Source organism: Nelumbo nucifera, chromosome 5 (assembly GCF_055504915.1).
Source record: "Nelumbo nucifera cultivar China Antique chromosome 5, China Antique-T2T, whole genome shotgun sequence".
NCBI lineage: Eukaryota > Viridiplantae > Streptophyta > Magnoliopsida > Proteales > Nelumbonaceae > Nelumbo > Nelumbo nucifera.
In genome coordinates this window covers 45,049,749-45,076,974 of record NC_142653.1, presented here as the reverse complement: position 1 = coordinate 45,076,974, position 27,226 = coordinate 45,049,749, and the positions used below count along the sequence as shown (strand labels likewise).

Here is a 27,226-nt window from a genome sequence, read left to right as displayed (position 1 = left end):
AGCTTAACATGTTAAATTGCTTTTAAAAAATCACTGCACCATTCTCCATGAGCCAATGAAAAGAAAAAATAAAAACATAAACATATGCACAAGGTTCTAAATATCAATATCACCCGATATGCCGCTAGGGGTGGCGATACCGGTACTATTCTTTTACTTTTTTACTTTTTTTCGAAACCGATTCAGGAGTGCCAATTTAAGGCTCCACCCTGAACCGGTCAGAACCCCAATACACCCTCTCTATAGGGGCATATTGGGGTACTCCCGATACGATACGTATCTGACACATGTCGATACTTTGAACCTTGCATATGCATATACTTGACTCCAAGAAAAGAGGAGCAACCATCTGAGAGGAACTTGGGACAGATATATTTATGATACCATTGTCACAAATAAAATGACAAGTATACATACAACTACAAAACCAAGATTTATACAAATTAAAATCATGCAAACAGTAATGATAGAATTTTGATATGTTGGTATGTTTGTTAGCCAAACCCTGTCAGGTCAAGGTGTTGGTGATGAAGGCGACGATGGTGACAACATGCTGCATTGAATATATCTATTAAGTATTAACAGCTCCCCAGACCCCAATAGCCCATTTTTGGTCTCCTGTCTCTTCCGCAGTCAGCTTGAAAGACTAGATTTACTTGCTTCCACCCTTTGCATACGAATCTCGTAGAGTAACTGTTCGGTTGAACACAAGTTTTTCCGGTGTAGAATCTGGATCAACCACAAAATACCCTGAAACAACCGGAAAGAACAAATTCAGTAAAAGATGATATACCACCACTTGAAAACAGTGTCATTCTTGTTCTCGCTGGTTCTTGTTTCCCTAGATCTCTAGGTCTGTTTTGTTGTTTTCATTTGTGTGGGTGGGGTTCTTCCCTCATCTTGTTTAACTCTTCCTGGAATTATCAAAAAAAAAAAAAAAAAAAAAGATACCGTTCTTGGCATGCACCTAACAGGATGACACTGAAGGGATAAGATTGCCAACATTTCATGACCATAGTGGAAAAAAGTTACTATCAAGCAACAAGGTAATAAGAAGCCACATAAAGACATCAATATGAAAGCTTGAAGCTTTGATGTACTAGAATATACATGCTGATTAGTAAAACATATGAATGATTCTGAAACAATTGCCAAGCTTCCTTAGGCTGTCTTAAGTGGCATATTTCAAGGCATTGTCATTTTACCATGTGGTAAAAAAATTGGATAATTACAGCACATATGGAACAAAGTAACATTTACTTGCCAAGCAGATGAAGGAACATGAACATTACCATAACACACAATTCATTCAATGTCCAGTATAAACAGCTAAAAATAGGTACTGGAGTTACCTAGTCTTTCGAACTGGAACCTGTCTCCAACAGCAGCACTGCTAAGAGAGGCTACAGCAAGAGCCTCCGGTATTACCTCCTTGGAATGTGGATTCAGATCCGCAAGCCAATCATCAAGTTCAGCAGGATTCTAATACCATAATAAGAAAGCCATTAACTACTCAGTAATCTGCTATATAGACTGTTAACTAAAGCAACATCAGGAAATTAGATAAATTAATAAAGTAAATCTATTACCAACCTCAGAAATGAAAAGTTTGTCAAACAATCTGACTTCCACCTTAATAGGGTCAACCCCTGGAGATGGTTGAGCAACCCAGTGAAGAACACCCTGCATTGAAACAAAAAAAAAAGGTAAATAAGTTGCAGTAAAATTTATCCTAAATTCCTACCGTGATTGTGATATTTTTTTAAATGAATTGCCATTTGCAATGAGCTAAAACCTTGGGCTTTGTCTTTTTGGAAGGATCATACTCTGCCCGAATCTCAATAACACTCTCATTATCTTCAGCATAGATCACTTCTGTGCATTTTATGGGGAAGGCATATCTGCAAGCATGAAGAATACTTTCTAGTTTAGCAGGCACTCATCATGCATAAAGTCAAAAGGAGAATTCAGATACATACCTAAGTAGGACAGATTTACCAGGAGCAAGCCCATAGTAATCTTTTGAATCCTTAACCCGAAAATCAGAGTGTTCAATATACACAACATTTGTGAAGGGAACCTATTGATGAGAATGGAAAAGAAAGAAATCACTTAAAAATCAAGGCAAGATAATTTTTGAGAAAATTCAAGTAATTGAAAGGTGTGCTCGAACAAGGTTTATACAGCATAAAATGATTTTGAGAAAAAAGATAAGAAATTCCCCAAAAAAAGCTTGAAACCCTAAAATACAAAGTAATGCAGGAGACAAAAGGTCAAATTGAAACTTTCTAAACTTTAACATTTTTGTAGCACCGGACAACATCAGTATTTTGGTCACTCTACAGTTTACATGTCTATGGGATCCAACCTAATAGTTTGATTTCTCTATTATAGTTCAGTTGTGATTAAAATTTCAGTTATTAGTAGAGTTGTTTAGGAGTTATTTTCTTTTTACAAATTGCAATTCTGTAATTTGTTTTTCCTAGTTATAATAGGATTGGATACTGGCCCACCCCTATAATCTCTACACATGTTTAAAGTTATGGATGAATTGAGTTCATTTTGAATTCTAACCACTTATGCTAAGTGCAGTTAAGTGATTCCCACACCCTAGAGTGATTCTAGGCACCCAGTTATATGGTTCCAAGTCCTCTACTTTTCTCTTTCTTTATCTCACTGTGTATCTTTTCTCTCATTCTACAAGGTTTTAAAATCATCAAAAGTTTAAAAGTTTTCACCCAAAAAAGTTCATTCGACATGTCTTAAGGATTGGAATAGATCCAGCTATGTTTTCTTCAAGCTTATGTTTAAACCCAAAACTGTCCCGTTTTGGCAATTCCTGTCCTTCTGTAATGATCCGATATTCTCTTCACAAATCCAAAATATTTGCCTTCACATGCAACCCAAATGGATGGAAATTGTCCTGCTTTGTCAATTTCCATTCTTTTGTGCTGATCCCACTTTTACATCTGTTCAGGACAAATATAATACAAAATATCATTTTAGAATTACAATCCTAAAACTTTTTTATCAATAAAAGAACAATTTTATTAATAAAGAAAATGGGTACAATGGAACAGACAGAGAACTCTCTCCGAGATGACAGTTGATTACACAATTATAACACAGCCCAGAAAAGTCAATCCCTTCTCATCCCTTGCTTTGCCTAAGTATCAGCAAAAAAAGGGGCACTCCTTTTTACCCACTGCACCTGAACTTCTATGCTTTGTGTTACCCACTTGAACTTCATTCTTTGATTAATATTGTAGGTCGGGAGGTAAGGAGTGGGGGTCTACTCAAAAGACAGTAGATGACCAGGAAGGATGGGTGGCAAAGGGAGATAAAGAGATTGCAGAGAGTCTAAGGGCTGGAATTGCAGAAGGATGGAACTTACGCAGGAACTACAGTGAATGATTGTAAGGAGGGCCTCGAGACTCACCTATTTATAGGGAGAAAAGGGCGGGATCTGAGAGGGAACAAGGAGAGAGGGAAACTTCCCCACTTCAGAAAGGTGGTTAGAGTTTGTTAGATCTAAAACAGGCAAGCAACTCAGGGTCTCGCCATGTGTCCATGGGAATCCCCCAGAATTGGGAATTCCTGCCTCTGAGTCTGCATGGGACACGTTCATAACTATGGTCCCTTCTGGAAGCTTGCCTGGTTCTACGCCACGTGATCTTTTGTGCAAAGTGCTTGAGGCAATGCCGCAGGTGGAAGAATAGTAGGACATCATAGGGTGTCCTACTATCAGGGGGTTGGACATGCGCTGCAATTTTCACATCTTGATGTTTTGCAATGTGGCATTCCTAATATGTAACTGTCATCATGGCATTACCCTATGTAAGGATGTTTTTAAGGTGACGTCGCTACTACCGGAAAGATGGTATGATGTCGTGAATGACATCAGACTTTTATAATCTTAGTAAACTATGACTCAAGACGATAAGGGTTTGCGATGCTGGTCCTCAGATGTACAAGTATACCTATGTTCTGGCAATGATAATGACCTCCAACACAGGTTCTGCAAAGGCCAAGTCCATGTACAAATATAGTTCCACCAACCAATCTTATCCTGCAGCCAGCTCACTACTAACTTTGAATCCACTTCAATGAAATTTTCTGATGTTCAACTCCTTTGCTTTTTCAAATCTTTCCAACACCGCCATGATTCCAGCCCTCAATGAATCACCTATCTTATTGGTCCCAACTCCCAAGTAAAGAACAAGAACTCTTCTTCCCTCATTCCAGAAAACACCTCCTACCTCCTATGCCTGAAGGACCCGGGTTCCCCTCACTACCACCATCAAAATTGAGCTTGATAAACCCAGAAGTGGGTGGGACGCAGGTCAGCCTGATGACAGCTTTAGAGAAAGAGAGGAGTTGGCCACCTCCTTCCTTCAAAACTGCTCAAAGATTTTGCTCATTGAACTACTCTTATAGTAAAGGTTTCAATGAGTGCTTCTCTACTCTCCTTATCTGGGAAAAAAAATTCTTTGGTTGCTTTCCTCCCAAACCGTCCAACAAACAGCCGCTCTTGTGCACCTCCACAAAATTCACAATTTTGAGGCAAATCTAAAATTGTTGCAGTCAAGCCTTAAAACCTTCCCAACCTAACTAACTACTAGCTTTAGTCCCAAAATCACCCATAAAGTCTATTCTAGCTAATAAACTCCTTCCTAGATTGTCGCTGCATTATTCTAATCATGCATCAAAGTGGGTATCACAGCTATTAGCCCTACATCAATTTGGTATCAGAGAAAGTGATTATCATTAGATATCTTGATGAACAAGCATCACAAGGCCTCAACTACTCAATCTCAATCAGTACAAAATCCCCATCTTGCCCAACAAAAGATAAGCAACAACCAAAAAATTCCTCCACAAACATACCCTAGATAATAATGCCCCCCCCCCACCCCTCAAAGCCATCATCAACTAGACAAGTAGAAAAAAGAAATCAAAAAAGTAAATTATTTTGGATCAAGTTTTCCCCCATTGCAACCTCTCCCATGTCCTTGACTAGTGATGTTTTTACCTTAAACATCGTATCATATTAATAAGTTTGACTATGGCTAAGAAAAAATAAAAAAGGTGGTCTTGCTCGAAATCCAAATAATGGCATTTCTTTTGATCCAAAATAGGGAGAAACATATTTTTATGTCTTCTCAGCCCAAAATAGAAAGGTTCCTTTATGAGGATACTCCTAAGAACAGATGCAATTGAATCGGAGCAAAGCCTACAGCTAAAGGATTAGAGCATGTGTCTATGAATCCCGTGTTGGAGGTTTGAATCCATCCTCACCCACAACAAACCCAAATGGGAAGGTCAATGTCTACCAACCTCATTCACACAGTGTACCAATAGGTGGCTGCAAATGCTTTCCAAAGATGGTAGACAATATATTACCAAAGCAGTATATATTTACACGTTTGTGTTCCTAAGCAAAGAGTTCAGCTATTGGCCTGAACTATCCCCCTTAGGCCTGCCTCAGCAACTTCTCAAGAACATACAGGCAATATACTATCAAGAAGCTCATCTAATGGCTAAAATAATTATTTATCAAATTATCTAACAAAGCACTCCTTTCACCAATTAGCACTATAGATTCATGTATTCACCTTGTAAAAAGAAGATGCATCATCTGTCTGAGCATCAGGCCATTTCCTGGCATCAAGATCAATCACTGATTCAAGATTTGTGATAACAACCTGTAGACAGAGTTTATCAATCAATTGCTACCATAATGGTTCCCAATCAAAAGTTATGACCAGTGTTTTACAAGCGCAAGGCGCAAGGGCCATTTTGCGCCTGAGGCGCACGCCTTTTTGAGGCAAGGCGCACAATTTAAAAAAAAAGGCTAAGAATTCAAAAAATTTGCAAAAAAATAAAAAAAAATGCAAAAAATTATAAAACATTATATTAATAAAAATATTAACTTAAGTTTTAAAATAAATGTTTTAAAAAACCTATTATCTAAAATTAAAATACATAAATATAATATGTAAAGCATATTCAAATGAGAATTTAGAAATGGAATCAAACATATAAAACATTTTCAAGCATATAAAACCCACAATCTCTTTTTTTCCTCAATTGCATCAAGTAGCTAATATGACATATTACATTCCTAATTCTACGAGCCGCCTTTGTGCCACGCCCCGCGAGGCAAGCCCAAACAAGTCCATTACCAAATAGTTTTAATTGCTTTTAAGAAGATATTTTATTAAGATGAATGAATGGACAACATTACCAAATAGGGGATTCTCGAAGCTCCGGTGTTGTCAGATTCAAAAAAAAAAAAAGAAAAAGGCGGCAAATTTTCAAAAGTCGCACACCTGGGCTAAGGCACAAGGCGCACCAGGCGTGCACCTTTTGAATGGGCTGCTCCTAGGACCTAGGCGAGCCGCCTACCCTAAAAGGCACCTCACCTGAGCGCCTAGGCGCACCTGAGGTACGACTTTTAAATCACTGGTTATGACAAAATGAATACCTTGAGAGGATGCAGTACAACCATTGTACGAGGTGCTGTTCTGTTAAGCTCTTCTCTTATGTGGTATTCAAGGCGATCCAAACGTATCATACTATTATCACTATAGAAAAGAAAGAACACCATTATCAACTATTATGAGAATATATAAAACAAAATAATAACATCCACCAACAAGACCAAGCAGGAAAAAAAGATGTTCAACCTTCTAGTAATTCCAATTCCTCGAACAAATGCATTGATAGCAGTTGCAGTCACTCCTCGACGTCGTAAACCAGCCAGTGTCATTAAGCGGGGGTCATCCCAACCATTAACCCACTTCTCTGTGACAAGGCGGTTCAACTGCAATAGCAAATCAAAGGATTTTTGAGTGGAAAAAAATGTCAAAATTGACCAAACAAATACTTTCAAACTTTCCATAAATTTCAACAAGCAGCCACACCTTGCGCTTTGACATCACCGTGTTGGTGACATTTAACCGTGAATACTCCCACACATAGGGTTGGTAAAGGCCCAATGCATCTAATAACCAGTAGTATGAAGCACGGCGAGTCTCAAATTCAAGAGTACATAACTGCAAAGAGAGATGTCATGAGAATTGTTTTCCATACACCCAATCAGTAAATTAATACTAAAAACAATTCCATATTAAAAGCGCACCAAGTAGAGGTATCTCCTACTTACAACAACTGAGTTGGCAGCACGAAAACATTCCAAGCATCAGAAACGGTACCATGTCTAGTTCCAATTTAATAACTCAAGAAAATGACAAAAAAAACCACTGTTCTAACATCACTAATCACTGTCACCATATCATTTAAAACTGAAAAGGATTTCAATCTAGGAGTTCCGTTGGGATTGATAATATAATCCTTCCCTGTTGCTAGAAAGGAAGTATTTGTCCAAAAATCTTGAAGACCATAGAAAGACTAAAGTGGCCACCCAGGCCATGAGATGAACCCTCTGATTGGTCATACTCCAATAGTCCAAATCAGCTAGTACCCCCCCCCAACCATATGTTTAGCCTTTCTTTGCAAGTAAAATAAAAAATGAAATTCATTAAAAGTTGGTTCTTTGAAATTTTTATTTGTAAGTAAATAGAAACCATGTATTTGGCCTTTTTTCAAGATGCAACCCACTAGGGTTTTCAAACTTTTTTATTTTAATTTACAAAATAAGCCCTGAAAATTTTGTTTCCTTGCTTTCCACAGGCTGTTTGGTTGAAGCATGCTCCAACAAGATAGAATGATATTTAGCAAACAAGCAAACATGATGACTACTTTAGGCTGCCAGCTGAGATGCCACAGACATACCATGCTTCTACAGTCCTAAATTTACCTGGGATAGCCACATGATTAAAAGAAATAGCATCATTCATATTTGAAGAAAAAGAGAGTTCATTGGAAGAAACCAATAAAAAGGGCATGGAAATCATTAATAAAACCTCTCTAATAACCATACTATGACCCATGGACCCAAAACACCTTGTCTGTGGTTAAAGACATTCTGCCAATACTCAACACCAATTTTATTTCTGTTTCTTCTCACAAGACTGGGGGGATACAGCCACATCAGCAACATGAAAAAAAGGTTGTAAAATCTGGATACTTGACTAATTTCTATGTTTGGTTAGTTGAATTGAAATATTTGGCATCCTTGGTTCAGATAAAAGTACTTATGAACAAATGTGTATTGAGGGGGTGTGGGGATTGGAAGGGGGGAAGAGAGAGAGAGAGTCTCCAATAGTGGTTTGATGGTAGGTAGTGATATACAAAAAAAAAAAGATGAGATGTAGCAGCAGATTTACAGTATGACAAGGGATTTGGTGGGTATAACCTGTAATTATTACTAAGTGAACAGAGGTGTGGATATATGTGTAGTTCTGTACAGAGGTGCATATATCTGTATCAGAAGAAGGGAGAATAAAGGGTACAGAGGTGCATATATCTGTAGTTCTGTACTCAGAATAGGGCTGAATGAGATGGAAGTTGCCACTGAAAATGAGCTAGTTAAACCACATGCTCAATGTAACAATTTCTCTCTTTCTGCTTCTTTTACCTAATTGAGTGTTAAAGATATGGTATTGTGAAACTCCATAATATCGGAGTGTTGACAAAAAACAGTGTTTCAACGAGGCATTGATTAGCTTTTGCAGGAAGTATTATTGATGCAGTGAATTGAGCACTAGTCATTTTGGCCCTCATTAATCAATGCAATGATTAGTCAGTGCCTAAGCACTCACTTGGTCAATTAAAAAAAAGATATGTTCTAAATTTAAGATACTGATGCAATCTCATTAAATAAGTTAGTTCAGACTATAATTATGCAAGAAAGAATGATATCGACCATTTACTTTACACTCTTCATCTTACAACAAAGAAAAAAAAAAGTTAGGCTGAATAGGTAAGATTAGCAATCACAGCCTTTTTTATAAAGAAAGCGTGCAACCTTGCCTATTAGATGTGCTCTTTGGTTGCAGGTTATGGCAACTCTATACCAATGTACCACTGCTTGGAAGAAAACTTAGTAGAATGCCTTCACTGCCTTCTTTCATTTTATAATTTTTTTTCCTATTTTACATGCCATCATCCAATGATGTCCATCACAAATATTTAAAGCAACAGCATGAATATAACAAAACATACACATATTCTATAACATTTCAAATAATCAGAAATACAAACAAACAAAAAAAGCTTTAAAATAAATGCAGTTGACTAGTCAACCTAGTCGCTGCTTGGACACCCTAGGCAACTGCATGGATATCATGCAGAGTATTTCTTGGAATTCCATAATGTTTTCTCTTTTATGATTGTGTATGATTGAATTCCATGATTGGGGCATTAGTTCATAGGGAGGCTTCTATTCCCAAGCAGAGTATTTCTTGGATATCATGCAGAGTTGATTTTGGAGACCAAAAAGAGTGCCCTTCACAAATGTGTTCATGCAGCAATAACAACACTTTCAATTCATGAGTTGGACCACCATGACTTAAGTAGTCTTGTAAATGAAAGTGTTATTGAGAAAGCATTCCTCTATAGCTATAGGAAACTTTACTATAGCTATGCATTTGGATTTAGAAAATTGATGTCTGAAAAAATCTTTACTAGAGTGTCAGAGGAGGGATGAAGTTTCTTGGAACTGAATTGATGGATAACCATGGTGGGTTCTTGCCAAAAGCCATGCATTTGGTTGGGATTATGACAAAGCAAGACCATAGTTGTCAAGGCGACGCCTAGGCGACTAGGCGGTTTAAAAACTTCGCCTTGCCCAGACACCATGCAAAGTTTGTTTAAGGTGCACGCCCAGTCAGTTAGGCACACGCCTGCGACTAGGCAAGCGCTTAACTCCAAGGCGCACGCCTAAACTAGATGCAAGACACATTAATACATCTTTTAATACATTAATCCTTTAATATTTTGTATTGTCTTTTACTTTTCTTTTGCTGCTAATAGTTTTTATTGGTTAGTTTTTGTTATTACAATAGAACCCATCACACATTACCACTCTTTGTATTAGAAGAAGAGTGCTGTCTTTTTAGGGTTTTATTTTCATGGCAGAACTGAATAGAAGAGGGAGAGCTGTCCGGACAGGTATGTTTCAAACACAGTCCAACTCCAACTGTTGCTGCAATGCTGCATAACCAACAAGAAGTCTAAACAACTACGAATATGCCAGGTAGTCAAATGAATCATCTTCTTCTTCTCAGTTTTCAGTCCGCCTATTCTTCCTCCTACCCCCTTTGTTTTCAGCCCTTTTTTTCTTCCTTTTTTGTTGGTTCTTCCTTTTTTTCCTTCCTTTTTGTTGGTTCTTCCTTTTTTTTTGTCTTTTCCATACGTTTTTTGCATGATTTTATTTGGAATCAAACAGGGGCTCCGCCCCCTTTGTTTCTTCATTTTCCTGCAAATTTTTCACCCTTTTACCTGCACTTTTGTCCTCCTCGGTGGTAATCTGGAACAGGGGTTCCACTCCCTTTTTCTTCATTTCTCAGAGTTTCTTCATCAATTTTTCCTCTTCACTGGTGATCTGAAACAGGGGCTCTGCCCCCTTCTTTTCATTTTCTTAGTGTTTCCCTAGTTCTTCTTCGTCTAAAACAGGAGTGGAGACCCTTGTTCTTTTCTTTTTTTGGTCTAAAACAGGGTTCTGCCTTCCTGTTTTCTCCTCAAGTTCTCTTTATTTTCTTGGTCAAACACAGGAGCTACACCCTCTTCAGTTCTTACTAGCTCATGAAGGATAAAAACACGTAAGCTAAATATTTTCTGATTTCATTGCCTAGGCAAGGCCTAGGTGCCCGGGCGTCCCTTGGTCGCCTAGCCTCACCTTGGCGCCTTGAAAACAATGAGCAAGACATACAATTGATAATTTTTTTTATCAATAACAACATTTCATTACTTAATCACAAAAGTAATTACATTGAGGAAGATAAACTTTCTTATCTTCGAACTGGAGCTTAAACTTCCAAAAACAAAAAGGAAAAAATTACACTTGTGCCCAAAACATTGACTCCCTCTCGACTCCTTGCTTAGCTAACCCATTCGCAAAAGAGTTAGCTGATCTTTTCACCCAGCTGATCTTAACTTCCATCTCTTGAACCAGCCACCTATATTCATCTACTTAGCTCTTTGAACTCCTTCCAAAACTGCAAAGATCTCAGCCCTGAGAGAGTCACCCACTCCAATTGGGCCAGAGAACATGGCTGAAATAAACCCATTCCCATCCCTAAGCACACCTCCAATCCCCGACTGTCCAAGATTCCCCCGACTACTCCCATTAAAGTTTAGTTTTAAAAAGCCAGCCAGTGGGGGAGTCCAAGACACACACAAGATTGCTTTGGTTTGGCTGCAGTTAGCAATCTCACCCCACTTCCTCAACAAATCATCCGTTGTGAAGTCTGTAAACAGCTCTGAAGATTTCAGCCACTGCACTACCCTTATATGGATCAGTTCTCTCAATTCTTCATTGGTTCTTTCTAATTCAGAGAAGATTCTGGAATTCCTTTCCTCCCATTGGGCCCAACATACTGCAGCCCTCAAACATCTCCACATGGTCCTTCCCCCTTTTCATTCTGCATCTGAAGAAGGAAGGGGAAAAAAGGCTTTGCAAATTTGATGGAGGAGTCCATCTACACCCAAAAAGGGATAGTGCCCACACCCAAATGGACTTAGCAAACTAGCAAGTCACCAATAGGTGAAAACTAGTCTCCCCCTCCGCTTTACAAAGAACACACCAATAAGGGGATAAACATGTCTTGGGTCTTTTCTTTTGGAGCATATCAACAGTGTTGATTCTTTCCAGAAAAGCTTCCCAGCAAAAACTACCTACTCTAGGGGGAATTGGTCTGCACCAAACCTCCTTAACCGGGAAGGGAGGGCCAACAGGACTAGGGGACTGACTTAAGACTTTGAAAAAAGAGGCAAAAGAAAATGAGCCTGTGGGGGTGGGGATCCAAATTCTAGAATCCAACTTAGTAGGGTCCAAGAAAACATTATCAAGGATACCAAGGAGGCTCGAGATACTATCCAAGTTTGTATCTCTCAAACCCAAATTCCATCCAAACCAGAAGAAGAAGGTGAAAGGGTATAATAAAGGAAGAAATTGGCTCATTTTTTAATATGGAGAAGGCATACACAGAAGGAAACAAATCCCTAAGAGGGGCATTCCCCACCCAAGTTTGTTCCCAAAATTTTATGGAATTAACTAAGTCCATATCATACCTGATGAGAGGGGTGAAAGTTGGAAGCAAACCGTGAATGGCTTTCCAAGGTGACATACTTGTGGTCCTAGCTCAGATCCCAACATCCCATCCATTTTGCTCCACCCTGTGTATGCTTACCACTATTTTAGCCCATAGTCTCTCCTTTTCTATTGGGAGTCTCCACAGCCATATTCCCATGAGAGCCATATTCCTTTTTTTGATGTTTCTAAGCCCCAAGACACCAAGATTTTTACTTCTGGTCACCACCTTCCAACTCGCCCTATGATCCCTTTTATCCTCTCTCGGCTCCCATAGGAAATCTCTCATCATCTTCTCTGATCTGTTAGATACCTTTGCAGGAATTTTGAACACTAAAAGGAAATAAATGTGTAAATTAGCTAAAGTAGCCTTAATCAGTGTAATCCTCCCGCCAAGGGAAACATGATTCTTCTTCCAAGAGGCAAGTCTCTTTTCAAATCTTTCCACTACCGGATTCCAAAAACTCTCCTTCCCTAGGTAAATCAATGGCCAACCTGAGACTTCACAACCCAATATTTCTACACTTTCCTTGATCTCACCCTCCTCCAAATTCACACCACAACACAACTTTTCTCAAAATTCACCTTTAGGTTGGACATTTGTTCAAAAAGTTGCATCACCAACTTCATAATTCCTGATATACATCAAGTGGGTAAGGGGAATTTCCTCCCTTCCTAATCTCCATCCTCTTAAAAGGCCCCTAGAATCTGCTCTATGAATCAATCTTCCCAGTACATCAGCAACCAAAGTGAACAGGATACCAGTGCATGTGCCTCTGTTACTGCATTATAGCGTGGCATACAAACTCATGCCCGATTGATAAGGGCTTGCTTGAAATCAATGTCCCAAAATGAGGAACAAAAGATCATGACTCCTAGGATGGAGCATTTCCCTTGCGTGGTGGCCACAGAAAATCTAGCAAAGCTCAAAATGGTGAAGAACCCTATTCAAAGAATGTTCATGAAACCTAATGCTCTTTCAGCAGTGGAACCCCAAAAAACAGTGAATTACCTAACATGCATGCTTCTAGAGGGAAGTATGAAGATAGGAAGATGTTGCAAAGACTCAGGCCATAATGCAAGCCAGCAGTGAAGAAAGAAGCTATGTGTAGCTGGATCATCATGAAGGATGGTGTTCATGCTTATGTAGCTTGAGACGAATCTCACCTGGACAAGACATCCATGCAAATTTACAGAAGCTGAAAAGCAAAATGAGGGATGCCGTTATGTTCCTCAGGAAAACCTGCCTAGTATGATCTTGAAGTTGATAACAAGAGAGAAGTACTAGTTTATCATATTGAAAAGCTTGCAGTTGCTTATTGTTCTCACTTGTACATCAGTACTGCCTATTAGGATCATTAAGAACCTTAGGATCTATACTGAGTCGTTCTGTTGTCAAATATACATCCAAGATTTTTTTATTGGTCAAATATGTCCACGACTTTGGATGTCAAATAATTCTACAGGACTCCAACAGGTACCATATCGATGGCAAGCATTCATGCCAAGATTACTGGTAACTGGCTGATTGAACACTGGCATTATTCTGGATAAACCCAGTAAAGTGACTTTCAAAAAAAAGCAACTGCATTTAGAAGTAAAACAGATTCAGTAAACATATAAATCCTTTTCTGAGAGTTCATTTGAATGGAATTTGAAAATTTGAACCATATCAAAGAGACATGGAATTATGGTTCCAGCCATTCCGAGTTTATTCTTCCACAAGTTTACGTAAGAGATGAAGATTTTAGCCTCGTTATACAGTAAATTATCTACATTGCATATTTTCATTGTCCAGGCAAAAATAAACTTTTAATTGCTGTGCATTCTATCATCTTTTTCAAAGAAGAAGAAGAGAGAGAGAGAGATAGAGCCTTCATGAATTTCTTATTAGGCATAATCAAGCATACCGAATGTGTGATGTTTTCAAGAGAATCCACAATGCAATGAGCATAATCATAACTTGGATAAACACACCATTTGTCTCCTGAGTGTGGATGAGGAGTAAACTGCACAGAAAGTCAACAAACTGAAATAAAGCAACCACATAAGTTTTAGTGACAAAGAATGTTACACAGGTATACTTGCCTTGATACGATAAGCGATCAGATCGTACATATTATAATTGTCACTCTGCATATCTTGTTTCATTCTAAGAGTTGCTTTGCCTTCTTCAATCATACCTCGTCTCATTTCATCAAACAATTTCAATGATTCCTCCACCGGCCTATCCCTCCAAGGACTGTTCCACTTCTTTTCCCTGTACTCCTTTATTTCTTCGGGATTCTAGGATAAAAAATACAATGTATCAACTTCTAACCCTTTCCAATCAGTTACGAGGACCACCACAGCAATGCCATTGTTGTACAGCCTCAAAACTAAATAATAAACAAATAAGCACGACAAAAACTAAGTTCCTTGCATTCCATAGTTGGTCTGCATAAAGAGGTTGATGTTGTATGCAACTCCATAGCCGGACAATATCCATGTTCAGTTTGTACGGCTACCCACAATTATCCATATACCATTGAAATGAGCTAAATGATAGATGGAGATGGAGACAATGTCTTTGTGAAGTAATTGCTTTCAATTTAAGAATATATGGCCATGTCACCATAAACCTGTAAAATTGTCTAATAAGTTATTTAATACCAATGTTTTCAGAAGCTGAGAGGCATAGAACAAGGTGTTTCACTTTCCTACAGTCTGGTGTAGGAGCATCAAGGCAGGAGTGTAAGCTTCACAAGCTCCTATTTTTAATATTATTTTGTGTTGTATAATTTCATCACAAAAAGTAAGTACCTCCTCTAGTTGATTTAAATATATATACGATTTCGTCTTGACACAGTTTACACTTTTATATCATTTAATAATTATTTAATTTATTTTAATATATTTTGGACTCCATCACTAAATTCAACTGTGAAGTGATGGATAACATTTATTTATGCATCTTTCATTTCATTATTTTACACTCTTTCTATCTCCTCTTAAAGGCTGGGTTCGAACTTGGAACATATTTGGTGCATAAGAAGCACATGCTTCAATTTATGAAGCATTCACCTCACAAGATTTGAGCAAATGAATGGTGCACCTAAAGCATTTTAGAGATGCCTTGCTAGCTTGCTTCAAGGCACACCTCAATGAGTTAACCTCATAGACATCTGAAAATTAATACTCTTTACGTGAATGTCCAAAAGCAGACCTGGTGATCAACATAAGCATGGCCCCTCTTTATCAGCTCCACAGCTAGGTCGTATAAATCTTGGAAATAATCACTGGTGTAAGTGATCTGTTAATCACAAAAAGCCTTTAGATCCTTGTAGGTAACAAAGCAATGACACTGAATGGATCATTATTAAAATTTGAAACTATACCTTAAAAGGTTTCCAACCCATCCATTGGACAATTTCTTCAATGTGATCAATATATTCTTTCTTTTCAGCTTCAGGGTTTGTATCATCATACCTGGTGGCCCCAAAAGTAATAGAAGATATAATACAAAGATGAGCAATCTAACATTTCAATTTGCCATTTTAGCCAGACAAAGAAGGTTCTTTTTTCTGATAAGTAAACTTTAAGTTTTATTGAAAGAAACTAGTATCAACAAACATTACAAGAGCCCTGAGGATGGGTGCGAGGTGCAGCCTCTCACAGGGCAAAATAAAACAAATTACAAGTGAGCCCAGAGCAACAAGCACTTGTTTGGCTAAAGTATCTTCCATTCCATTAGCTGTTCTTTCCCATTGAATTCTTAGAGTCATATTGCTAAATACTAGAAAGCCATTTGAATCTCTTGGTTTCATCCCTATAAGCCCATAGTCCCATACTACTGCCTTCAGATTCTTCAACCATCCTACCGCCAGTTTTAGAATCCTCTTCAATAACCAATTTGTCAAAATTCAACTATATTGTTAACTGTACCCCTTGGAATATAGCAAGAAATTCAGCTGTAATTTAGTCCCACATTGGCAGGTCCCGAGAATAGCACAACAACTTTATTCCTGAAAACACCCTCTGTACCTCATGGGCCCGGGTTGCCCTGACTCCTCCCATCTAAGTTTAGATTAATAGAATCGTCTTCAAGGGGTGATCAAGAGGAAGTAATATTATCCGTCTTTGAAAAGCTACTTGCCACTAAACCAACTCCAAATATCATCAGAGAAATGTAAGAAAATGCTCAAAGTTTTAACCAAATGTATCACCCTTGTCACTATAGACTTTATCACCACTTCCCACTTCCTTTTTCTTTTTCTAGGAAGATTCAGCTGCTTCAGCATCCAAAGATGGCCAACACTTTTAATCTAACATCCAACTCGCTTTTGTAAATGGATGTAAAATGATTCACAAAAACTTTAGCTATCTCATCTTGGACACAAATCAATTCTCTAGTCACTTCCAATTTAGTCACAAAGTTTGTTCTTCTTCTTCATTTGTAATTGCATGAACAAAACAAAGAGTTTTACCATTCTATTCCATAAATAAGGATGGATTCAGGATAGTGTTGTTTTTTTCTTTTTTCTTTTCTATATAAAAATCATCTGACTTGATCCATGAAAACGCTATAGGAAACTGAGATGAAATGAAAATTACCAAATTCAAGTAAACATGTTTTCTTCGTTGATGTATTTAGTTCCCTCAATAATCAGGAGGTTAGAAAAATCACCTTGGTGAAAAAAGACAGAACTTTTGGACAATACTTGTCACTGAGGAAAATCTCTTCATCTTGATATTTTCTGATAAGAAATAATCAACTAAGAAAAGTTGTTATAGGATTTTGTAGGCTAGTATTTGGGTATATATTTATCAGTGTCTAGGAAACTGGACCGGACAACCAAACCGGTTGAACCATGACCCAGACCTATATCCAGTCTGGGTGTACCCTAGAAACCAGACTATGCAAAAAAACGCTTAAAACTGGACAAAAAACGCCAGTTTAACCAGAAAACCGGTGAACTGGTCCCGGATTCTTAAAAAAAACCAGGTCTTTCAAATGTATAGATTCAAAATGCAAATGATAAGATTTGAACCCATAACCGTTTTTTCATGTATATTGAGTTATTACCATTAATCCACTTTATTATTTGTCATTTATGAATATTTAATGCACACATTGCTTAATTGCTTTAATACACATATATTTTAAAGAAAATGCCAGTTGGGAGGTTAGAACCCTAGTCAATTGCTTTAAAAATTAAAGAAACAAACCATCCATCCACCACATTTAAGTACAATAATATTTGTATAATATATTATATATAGTATTTATGTGATCCATGGTGTATATATATATGCCATGTCATCATGGTTCGACCTCCAGTTTGACTGCAGTTGTACCTCTAACCCATGAACCACTCCCCTTTTTGGTTCTATGTCCGGTCCAGTTCTCTGAACAATGATATTTATTTCCACAATGACCAAACAGTTAGATATTACATTGGTGATAAAAGACGGAATATTTAGATAATTCTTGGTATTTTTAGGAAAATCTTTTCATCTTGAAAATTTCTGATATGAGATTATCATCAAAAGGGTTGGCTTGAATATATAACATCAATATTAATCAGAGCAATGACCATAGGGTTGGCTTGACAAATATATACTGAGGGCTACAAGATTTATTTTAGTAGGTAACTGTTATTCTTAGTTTATATATACTAGTGGGGACCTGTGCGATGCATGGGATTTGTGAGGGAAGTGAAACATTTCTTTGCTAGGAAACTGTAACTTTCATTAGTGAGATTAAAAAAGTACATTTGTCACCACCCAAAGGATGGCTAGAGAATCCAAAAACATAAGCAATCCTACAAACAAGCCCAAAACAAAGCCTCCCTATTTACACTTTCTTAGCTAAAGCATCAGCCATTCTATTTGCTGATTTTCTTGCCCATTTAGACTGCACCCCTAACTCCCTTGCTAAGTTCAAAATTTCCCTTAGTGGTTGCCTGAAAGACCACACCCAAACTTCGTGTTTGCATCCAACCTATTACCAGTTTAGAGTAACCTTCCACTTCTAACTGTTGCACTCCCCACTGTTTTGCCAGTCTACGGAGAACATTTTGGAGAAAGTTTATTGTCATCCTCATCAGGAGGTCTAGTTTAATGGGTTTGGAATTCTCTAGCTGTTTTTTTTAATTCTTTTCTAGTTGTATCTATCCTGTTCTGTTTCAGCTGTGATGGTTGTGGTGAAATCAATTCACCTTTGTATGCTTTCCCATTAATGAAATTTTACTTTTAATATCAAAATTAATGAAGAAAAATTATCACCTGGAAGACAGTCTTACATATTATAGAAACTAACAGGTATTGTTGCACTGAGCAATAAAAGCATTCAGTTGAGGTAACATAGCAAGAATAAAAGTCTAGTACAATGCATTTTATATCTATAAAAAAGTATAAGCAAAACAGCATCAAGGTTAAACCATAAGAAGGTAAGAAGCTAATGTTTACCTCAGGTAACAACATCCATCTCTCTCTTTTGCCAGGCCAAAGCTAACAAACATTGCCTGTATTAATGATTGTTACCAGTTAGTAAACAATATGTACGTGGATAAAGGATCTGAAAGTTCCTACAACACAAAACATTAGTTATGGTTACCTTGGCATGGCCAATGTGTAGATACCCATTTGGTTCAGGTGGGAAGCGGGTGAATACTCGACCTCCTGTTGCTTTCAAATGCTTTTCTAGCATTTCCTTTGTATTGCAGACTCTTAACACAGGCCGATCACTAAAGAATATTTCAGTATGAACCTAATAATCCACAATACAGGAATAAAGCAGTTTAGCCAATCCCATATAGTTGGGAGAAAACTTTGTCAACTTGAGTTTGGGAACAAATAAACTTCATCAAATTTTTTGATAAATAAGCTTCATCAGATTTCTTTAAGTTGCACAGAAAAGCATTAAATGATTATAGTTGAATAATTAGCCTTTTAAATTTGTATGCAGAAATTTGAAAACCAGGGAAAAAAAACATTGTTCATTCGGCTCAAAGATCATGTAACAAAAACAGTATAACAATTATTTCTCATTACTAAAATAAATTTGAAATCAAGAAAAAGAAATAGCATTTCTCAGTAAGCTAGAAACAACCACTATTGTAGAAATAGGAGAAAAACAAGAAAATAACACTATCCATTCAAACTAAGTGTACAAGTTGGCAATGGAGGCTAGAAATAAAGGGCCATCAAAGTGACTTTCATGAATATGCTAACCCATATGCTGAAATAAGTAAAAAGAAATATGAACAAGATAACTGTCTAGTATGAAGTTGACCAACAAATCAAATTGCTAAACAAAGATTACTTCAAAACATATAAACTAAAATGGCATACTGAGAAGGAAGTTAATATACTTCAATTTAATATTCATCATTTGCCAATTGAAGGTGGCTAGGTAGGATCTCTGACATGTAGCAGAGACCTTGGATCAAATCCCACTGCCACTAGGGTTGGGGGCTAAGGGGATGGGGGATGGGCCACCCCACGTTGTGTAGCCCAACGAAGCCAAAAAATATTGATCATTTATCATGGGACAATGAACCATCATCATAGTTGACATCTTGGGTGAATGAACTTACATATGGGAGGACTACATAATGATTTTACACCTTCAAAATGCATGATTATTAAAGTAATTTGTGACAAAACAAGGTAAGCCAAATTGCTTATATAGTTCACAAGCTAGTAAACACCACACTCAAAACATAGAAGTAAAAAACATATAAATGAATACCTTAAAATTTTCCTCTGGCTGAGGGAATATTGTGAAAGGGTTAAGCTCTTCTTCAGGGGGAGGCACTGATGGAATATCCACAGAACTAACTTTATCCTACATCACAGGAGAGGAAAGAAATTGAGTCATCTATTAATAACAGAAAAGAATACAAAGCTAAACCCAGAATGCATGCAACATGCACTACCTCTACTTTAACAGTCTTCTCCTTCTTCTTTTTTGATGCCTTCTCATTATCAGCTGCAGTCCTCTCACCAAGTAAGTCATAAAGTTTTGCATCCATAGCTTGCTGTTGCAAGTAACAAAACACTTGAGCAACAAACCAGAAAGAATGATCAAACACCAAAAGTAGGTAGTTACTGTTTTAAAACTTGAACCATTTATCTTACATGGAACATAAATGCAAACCCTCACCTTCACAAGTTTTGGATCAGCCCATGGCTGCCTCTTTCGAACTTGTGCAAATAGGTCACCAACTAGAAACAATAAACATGAACTGAGCATCAACTTCCACAACATTATTTGTGAAAAGATCACAACTTCAAGGCAACAGCCATAAGAACAAAACTAAATAGACAGCTCAAATTATGATGTAACCTCAAATTAGCAAACATGGTTTCAAACTTGGGCTGAACAATAAGATTTCTGTCAGTAGTGGAGTGAAACCAAATTAGAATTTTACACATGGTACTGTGGTAGGTTTTAGTTGACAATTCACTGTTTTTTAACATGTTCTGTAAAACTTTTATTAATATTAGCAGAATATACAAAATGTAGATTGAGATAAACAAAGAATCACATCAGTCAAACTCTGCACCCACAACATACCCTTAGAAAAAAAGGCAGCATCACCAACCCTCTCAAATTCCTTTTACATTATGTTATTGATTTGAGGCTGCCCCTACCCTTGGTTTAGTTGTCCCCAAAACAACTAGTTTCTGTGAATCCCTTACCTAGGCATAACATTTGCTAAAGCATTAGCTGACCATTTTACCCACTTGGCTTTTGCTCTTAACTGCCTCATTGTTTACATTCAATGTTTTGATAGTTTCAGTTAAAACTAATTATGATCTTATAGTCAATGGTAGCTAATATAACCGTAAAAACAGGTACCATGACCATCCAAGCCTTATCCCAATTATATGGGATCAGCTACATGAATTCTACTACCCATGTCTTTCTTGTCTACCCCAGTGATTTAAAAGGCATGCCTAGGCGCACAGGCGAGGCACATTTTGGGGTTTGCACCTCACCTAGGTCCTAGGCACACCCTTTTCAAAAGGCGCATGCCTGGTGTGCCTAGTGATTTAAAAGGCACGCCTAGGTGCACAGGCGAGGCGCATTTTAGGGTAGGTGCCTCGCCTAGGTCCTAGGCGCAGGCCTAGTGCGCCCGGTGTGCCTTGCGCCTTAGCCCAAGCGTGCGCCTTTGAAAATTTGCCGCTTTTTACTTTTTTTGAGTCTGGCAGCTAGGCCGGGCACTAGAGCTTCGAGAACCCCCTATTTGGATGTTGTCCATTCATCCATCCTAATAAAATATCTTCTTAAAAGCAATTAAAACTATAAAATCATTATTTTTTCTATGAAAACTAAGAGTTTAAGACCCTAACATGGACTTGTTTGGGCTTGCCTCAAGGGGCATGGCACAAAGGCGGCTCGTAGAATTATGAATGCAATATGTCACATTAGCTACTTGATGCAATTGAGGAAAAAAGAGATTGTGAGTTTTATATGCTTGAAAATGTTTTATATGTTTGATTTCATTTTTAAATTCTCATTTGAATATGTTTTACATATTATGTTTATGAATTTTAATTTTAGATAATAGGTTTTTTAAAACATTTATTTTAGAACTTATGTTTATATTTTTATTAATATTATGTTTTATAACTTTTTGATTTTTTTTTAATTTTTTTGAATTTTTAGCTTTTTTTTAAGTGTGCCTTGCCTCAAAAAGGTGTGTGCCACGCCTTGCGCCTTGTGCTTTTAAAACATTGGGTGCGCCTAGGCGTGCGCCTGATGCGCCTTGCACCTCAGCCCAGGCATGCGCCTTTTTAAAATTTTGTGCTTTTTGCTTTTTTTTTAGTCTAACGACTGGGCTGGGGGCTAACACCCCCAGGCCCCCAGCCACACCCCTCAAGGCAAGCCCGAACAAGTCTATGTTAGGATCTGAAATTCTTATTTCTCACATAAAAATTAATGATTCTATAACTTTCATTGCCTTTTAAGAAGATATTTTATTGCAATGAATGAATCAACAACATTAGCAAATATGGGGTTCTAGAGGGGCATGGAACAAAGGCGACTCATAGAATCAAGATTGCAATATGTTTTACATCACATTAGCTAATTGAAGCAATGCAATTAAGGAAAAAAAATATATTGTGGGTTTTACATGCTAGAAAATGCTTTATATATTTTCTTTTATTTTAAATTTTTCATTTGAACACACTTTACATGTTATGTTTATGTATTTTAATTTTTAGATAATAGGTTTTTTAAAACATTTATTTTAAATTTTAAGTTTATATTTTTTCTGAACATTATGTTTACTATTCTTTTGAATTTTTTGCATTTTTTTTAATTTTTGGCTTTTTTTGAATTTTCTAACTTTTTTATTTTTTAGCTTTTTTCTGTTATTTTGCACCTTGCTTAAAAAGGCGCACGCCACGCCTTGAGCTTTTAAAACACTGATCCACACCTAGCCCTTCTAGCCCCTTCAACTTGAAACAGATCATTTCTTCTTACAGGTGTTGTTGATGGTCTTCTATACATGTTACCAAACCATCTTAGTCTACTTTCTCTCATTTTATCACCTAGTGCAGTTACTCCTACATTCCTTCAAATGGCATCATTTCTGATCCTATCCTTTCTACTTTTTCCACTCATCAAACTCAGCATTCAGCATACACATTTCCGCCACACTCATTTTTTGAATATCCATAAACAATGACATAAAGAATAAGACCATAATATCACAGCATTTACATTATATTGAAGAATGCCAATGGGCATACCCATTAAAGGTGTAACCACAATTTTTGTAAATGCATGAACTATAGTGGAATTTGAGAGCACAAAATTTCTATGCATGAGCTATACAGATTTTTCATTGGGACCCATCATTTCAAGAAGGACTATCTTAAACAATTGACCGCAAGTTATGTGTTGGGAAAATACAAATACTAGAGTCCCCTACTGTACAGTTTAAATAGTTGGACAGATGTTATGTGGAGCCATTTAAAGTGAAGATTCATAATTTTAGAAAGAGTCAACATGGCAGGTATTCTAGGGCCCATTTGGCATGCCTTTCCGCGCAGTCTTTCAACTGTTTACAAGTCAGGAAGACCGATTGTCAGTCTATTCTCATTTGGTTCGCGGAAGATCTAGCCTTCAAAAGCTGGGGCACCGAAAAGATGCAAGAAGCCCATTTTGGGCTGATTTCAGGAAGCTTCAAATGAAGCTTTTTGTGTCTTTCGCGTTTTATTCTCACACGGAAGACACAGAAAGACGTGTATCTGCCAAACTAGCTTCAGGCTGCTCAGATCATGCAAAAGCTCAATATGTCTTTTGACTATCAGAGCTACCAGAAGATATTCCCAAAAAGACTTGCAAAACGGGCCCTTAGTAAATCCACCTGATTCGGACTGTAGCTGAGTCCAACATAAAATTTGGAGAGTCAGACACAAGAAAACTCATGGACATACATCAACTCCCAAGTCTCCTTCAAAGGTATGGTGTTTGTGCAACATTGAATTTAACACACTCAAACTTGGTATGGGTTCAGGTACGCTTAAGCCCAAGGTATTGAAAAACAATGTGTATAAGTTTGATGATATGTCATTGATCTAAATTGCTAGATGGGAATATTGACCGTCTATGGTTTTGGGTCAGGTTTGGTCTACTCAGGGCCCAGCTCAAGAAATGGAAAAACCCAAGATTCCAAACTCAGGCCTAGCCCAAATACCAAAAATCCAGAACCAGCCAATGAAAATTTTCAGATTGGGTCAATCCATCTTGCACCCCTAAGAAAAATTATCAAGAATAATAATAATAATAATATGTGTATGTATGTACATACATACATACACATATACATACATACACTAAATTTTGTTTTACAAGCACAAGTCAGTTCCTATTCAAGAAGAAATATGTTCCATTCCAACTTCTAAGAAACTTGGATAAACACTCAGAGAAAGTTGCCCAAATTATTTTGTGACTAATTCCAAAAAAATGGAGAATATAAAATTATAGAGAAACAAATATATAAAAGGAAGAGTCTAACTTGATGTCAGCACCAATATCCAACAGCCTTCGAACCATAATTGTTCATCATCATCATCATCGCCTTATCCCAATCATATAGGGTGAGCCACATGAATCTTCTTGTGTCACTCCATTCTGATTATTGTCATATCCATTGTTAAATTGTGAGCATTTAAATCATTTCTTACTACTTCAACCCCATGTCCTTTTGGTCCATCAACTTGCAATAAATCACTTCATACAAGTGTTGTAGATGGTCTTCCACGCATGTGACCAAACCATCTTAGTCTACTTTCAAAAAGAAAATTATCACCCATTGGAGATACTACTAAGTTCCTTCAAGTGATTTCATTTCTAACCCAATCCTTTCTAGTTTTCCCACTCATCCATCTCAGCACATTTCTACCACACTCGTTTTTTTGGACACGTTTCGTGACTGCTCAACACTTTGCTCCATACAGTATTTCTGGCCTTACAACTATTTTATAGAATTTCCCTTTATATCTAAGTTGTATTTGCCTATTACATAAGAGAAACAAATATATGAAATGAAACTTTTGAATTTAACTTAATATAAGCACCAAAATCCAACAGCCCTATAACTGTTAACTGAAATAAATATTAGAGAGACCGAAAAAAGCTATTTAATATTTTGACAAACACTGCAAGCAAGAAAAACCAACCATTTGTTCTATAACGCTGTTCCAATATGGCATTTTTGTTCAGCTCCACAACCTCAGCAATCGTGCGTTCAATTTCTTCTGAGGAAACATCTACACCTGTTTACAAATGAAAGGGAACTAATCATGAAAATAGCCCTAAGAGACAAAAAAAAAATATGATACAGTATTAGGTGTGACTGGCTTCAGAACATGTCAACCAATGCTAAGAAGCATAGAAGCAACATCATAAGAAAAAAGGCAGCTGAATAGCAAGTGATCAAGGCATTATAAGACTCATAAGTTTTGGTCTAACATTAGCAATAATAACAAATACATATAACCAAAATAGAGAGCTGTCCAATCCAATAGCAGTAAAAAGTTCTATGTTCACTTAAAAAAACGATTATGGCAAGAAGAAAACATAGGTTGGGACCCCAAGCACAAATTAAATAGAAGAGGCTTTGAAAATGCTAAAAGGTCAGACACTGGCATGCTCATCAACAAACAAAAATAGATCATTAGAGAAGGAATCTTCAAACATCATCATGAGCAGAAACAAAAATTTAGATAAAATGAACAATCATTATTTGCTATCTATACTTGAAAATAAAATTAAATGAAATGAAATGAATGACAAGAACATAAATAACATGTCAGTAAAAAGCCATGACCATTTTTTTTGTGTCATGAATAAAAATAATGAGCGTTCATATTCACTTGCAAACTGATAATTAAAAGATGAAATCAGCAAACAAGAACTTCACATAAGTTGAATGAAGATTTTAGGAAATGGATTCAAATCATAAATTTTTATCTGTATGATGACATTGGTGAACAAAAAGCAAAAAAAAAAAGTGTTTTTATGAAACCATACCTACACCACAAGTTACTTCAAAATCATTCAATTGAAATTTCTCCTGACCAACGCTTGTAAAAAATGAGAAAGCTGCCTCAAGCTGAGCTGGAGTTTTTATCTACAAAAATAATGATTGTCAGACAGAGAAAAGTACATCTGAAAGTTTCTACTACAAAAAGAAAGGTCATGCAAAATTGACAGCACAACTGGTATACAGGTCCCAATCAGTGGGTAAATACACATTGCCCCAACTTTGCATGTTGATAAAAGAAATTCATCTAGAATTATTCTGGCAAACAATACATTACACATTATAATGTTAGAAATCGAAGTCTTGTCTCTAACCTTCAACGAGACCACGTATTCAAGCAATGTGGGCCGATGTACAAGTGCATTAGCCGGGAATTTGGTAGCAACCTGAATTGCATAAGAAACTAATCAATATGCAAGGCTTTCCATATCTGCATAATCATAATAAAGAGTAATAGATAAATTTACCGTGTATAATAGATTTCCAACAGCCCTGCTACACCCATCAGTAACACCAGCCTGAGAGAGGGGAAATATGGTGTCAATCGAACATCTAAACTCCAACCCCACGAAACAACGTAAGTTCAAAGACATAACTCTTTTATCAGACAGTTCCAAACATATATGCCACCATTACAAAACCAATAAATGCACTCAATCGTGCAGTCTCTCTGTTATAATAAAGTGACAAAATGAACTTCACACCATAGTCACATGCAATGTAGGATTTTCACAAGAGAACAACGTGGATGAACCATGTTAAAACGTCCATATTTCAGTGTAGGAAAAAAAAACAAGTCATTTTTATGACAAAATTAGACAGAGACTTATATAACAGAAGACACAGAGTACTGCTCCATACGAAAAGAATCAAAACCCTATTAGTAAATTCAAGTAATATGAATGAAAAAATGCATAATTGACACTCAAGATTCCTATACCTCGTGAATAACTGCAGTTAAATTGCCAGTAACCTTGTTATTGGCAATGGTGTTCCGAGCAGTCCTCTCATCCAAACCGATCCTCAAGAACAACTCCAATGATTTCTCATTGCTATCGCCTTTAGCCACCATTTTTTCTTCCAGTCAAGCTTCGAAATCTGCATAAGCACAGATCGGAAAAAAAAAAAAAAAAACAAAGAAAAAAGTAAAGATAAATAATCAAAATGGGGAATAAGGCCAAGATTAATGAATTGATAGAGGAGGAAAGGTGGCGGCTAACCGTAGAAGGGGGAGAAGAGAAATAAGCCCTAGACTATTACTCTCGTTCTCACTTCTCAGTGCTACTTTATACCGGTAAGACCAGAGAAATATCTTTCGTTTGGCCCCAAGGCTAGCCCCACGGTTCTTGAGCAAAACGTCAGGCTCCCCTCGTTCGAGGACAAAGTCCAAGTTTCGAAGCTTTTTCCTCTTTTCCGCTTGGAAGGGTATTAAGGCATTTAACTTGGCGCCACTTGAGCC

At 37.1% G+C, this 27,226-nt stretch overlaps 1 protein-coding gene across 1 annotated transcript; it reads right to left on the bottom strand.

Annotated features, from left to right (window-relative positions):
- Positions 1-350: 350 nt before the first annotated feature.
- On the bottom strand, positions 351-27,226 carry OVA9 (glutamine-tRNA ligase, putative / glutaminyl-tRNA synthetase, putative / GlnRS). The gene is made up of 24 exons (XM_010274542.3): positions 26,988-27,226; positions 26,708-26,865; positions 26,235-26,285; positions 26,082-26,153; positions 25,755-25,854; positions 24,902-24,997; positions 20,367-20,428; positions 20,140-20,241; positions 19,953-20,048; positions 18,816-18,968; positions 18,668-18,723; positions 15,595-15,685; positions 15,423-15,509; positions 14,306-14,503; positions 14,128-14,226; positions 6,927-7,058; positions 6,690-6,826; positions 6,488-6,587; positions 5,616-5,705; positions 1,980-2,080; positions 1,796-1,901; positions 1,594-1,683; positions 1,353-1,482; positions 351-750 (listed from the first exon to the last, which is right to left on the bottom strand). The coding sequence occupies exons 2-24, from the start codon at positions 26,837-26,839 to the stop codon at positions 653-655; spliced, it is 2,379 nt and encodes a 792-aa protein (XP_010272844.1). The 5' UTR covers positions 26,840-26,865; positions 26,988-27,226; the 3' UTR covers positions 351-652.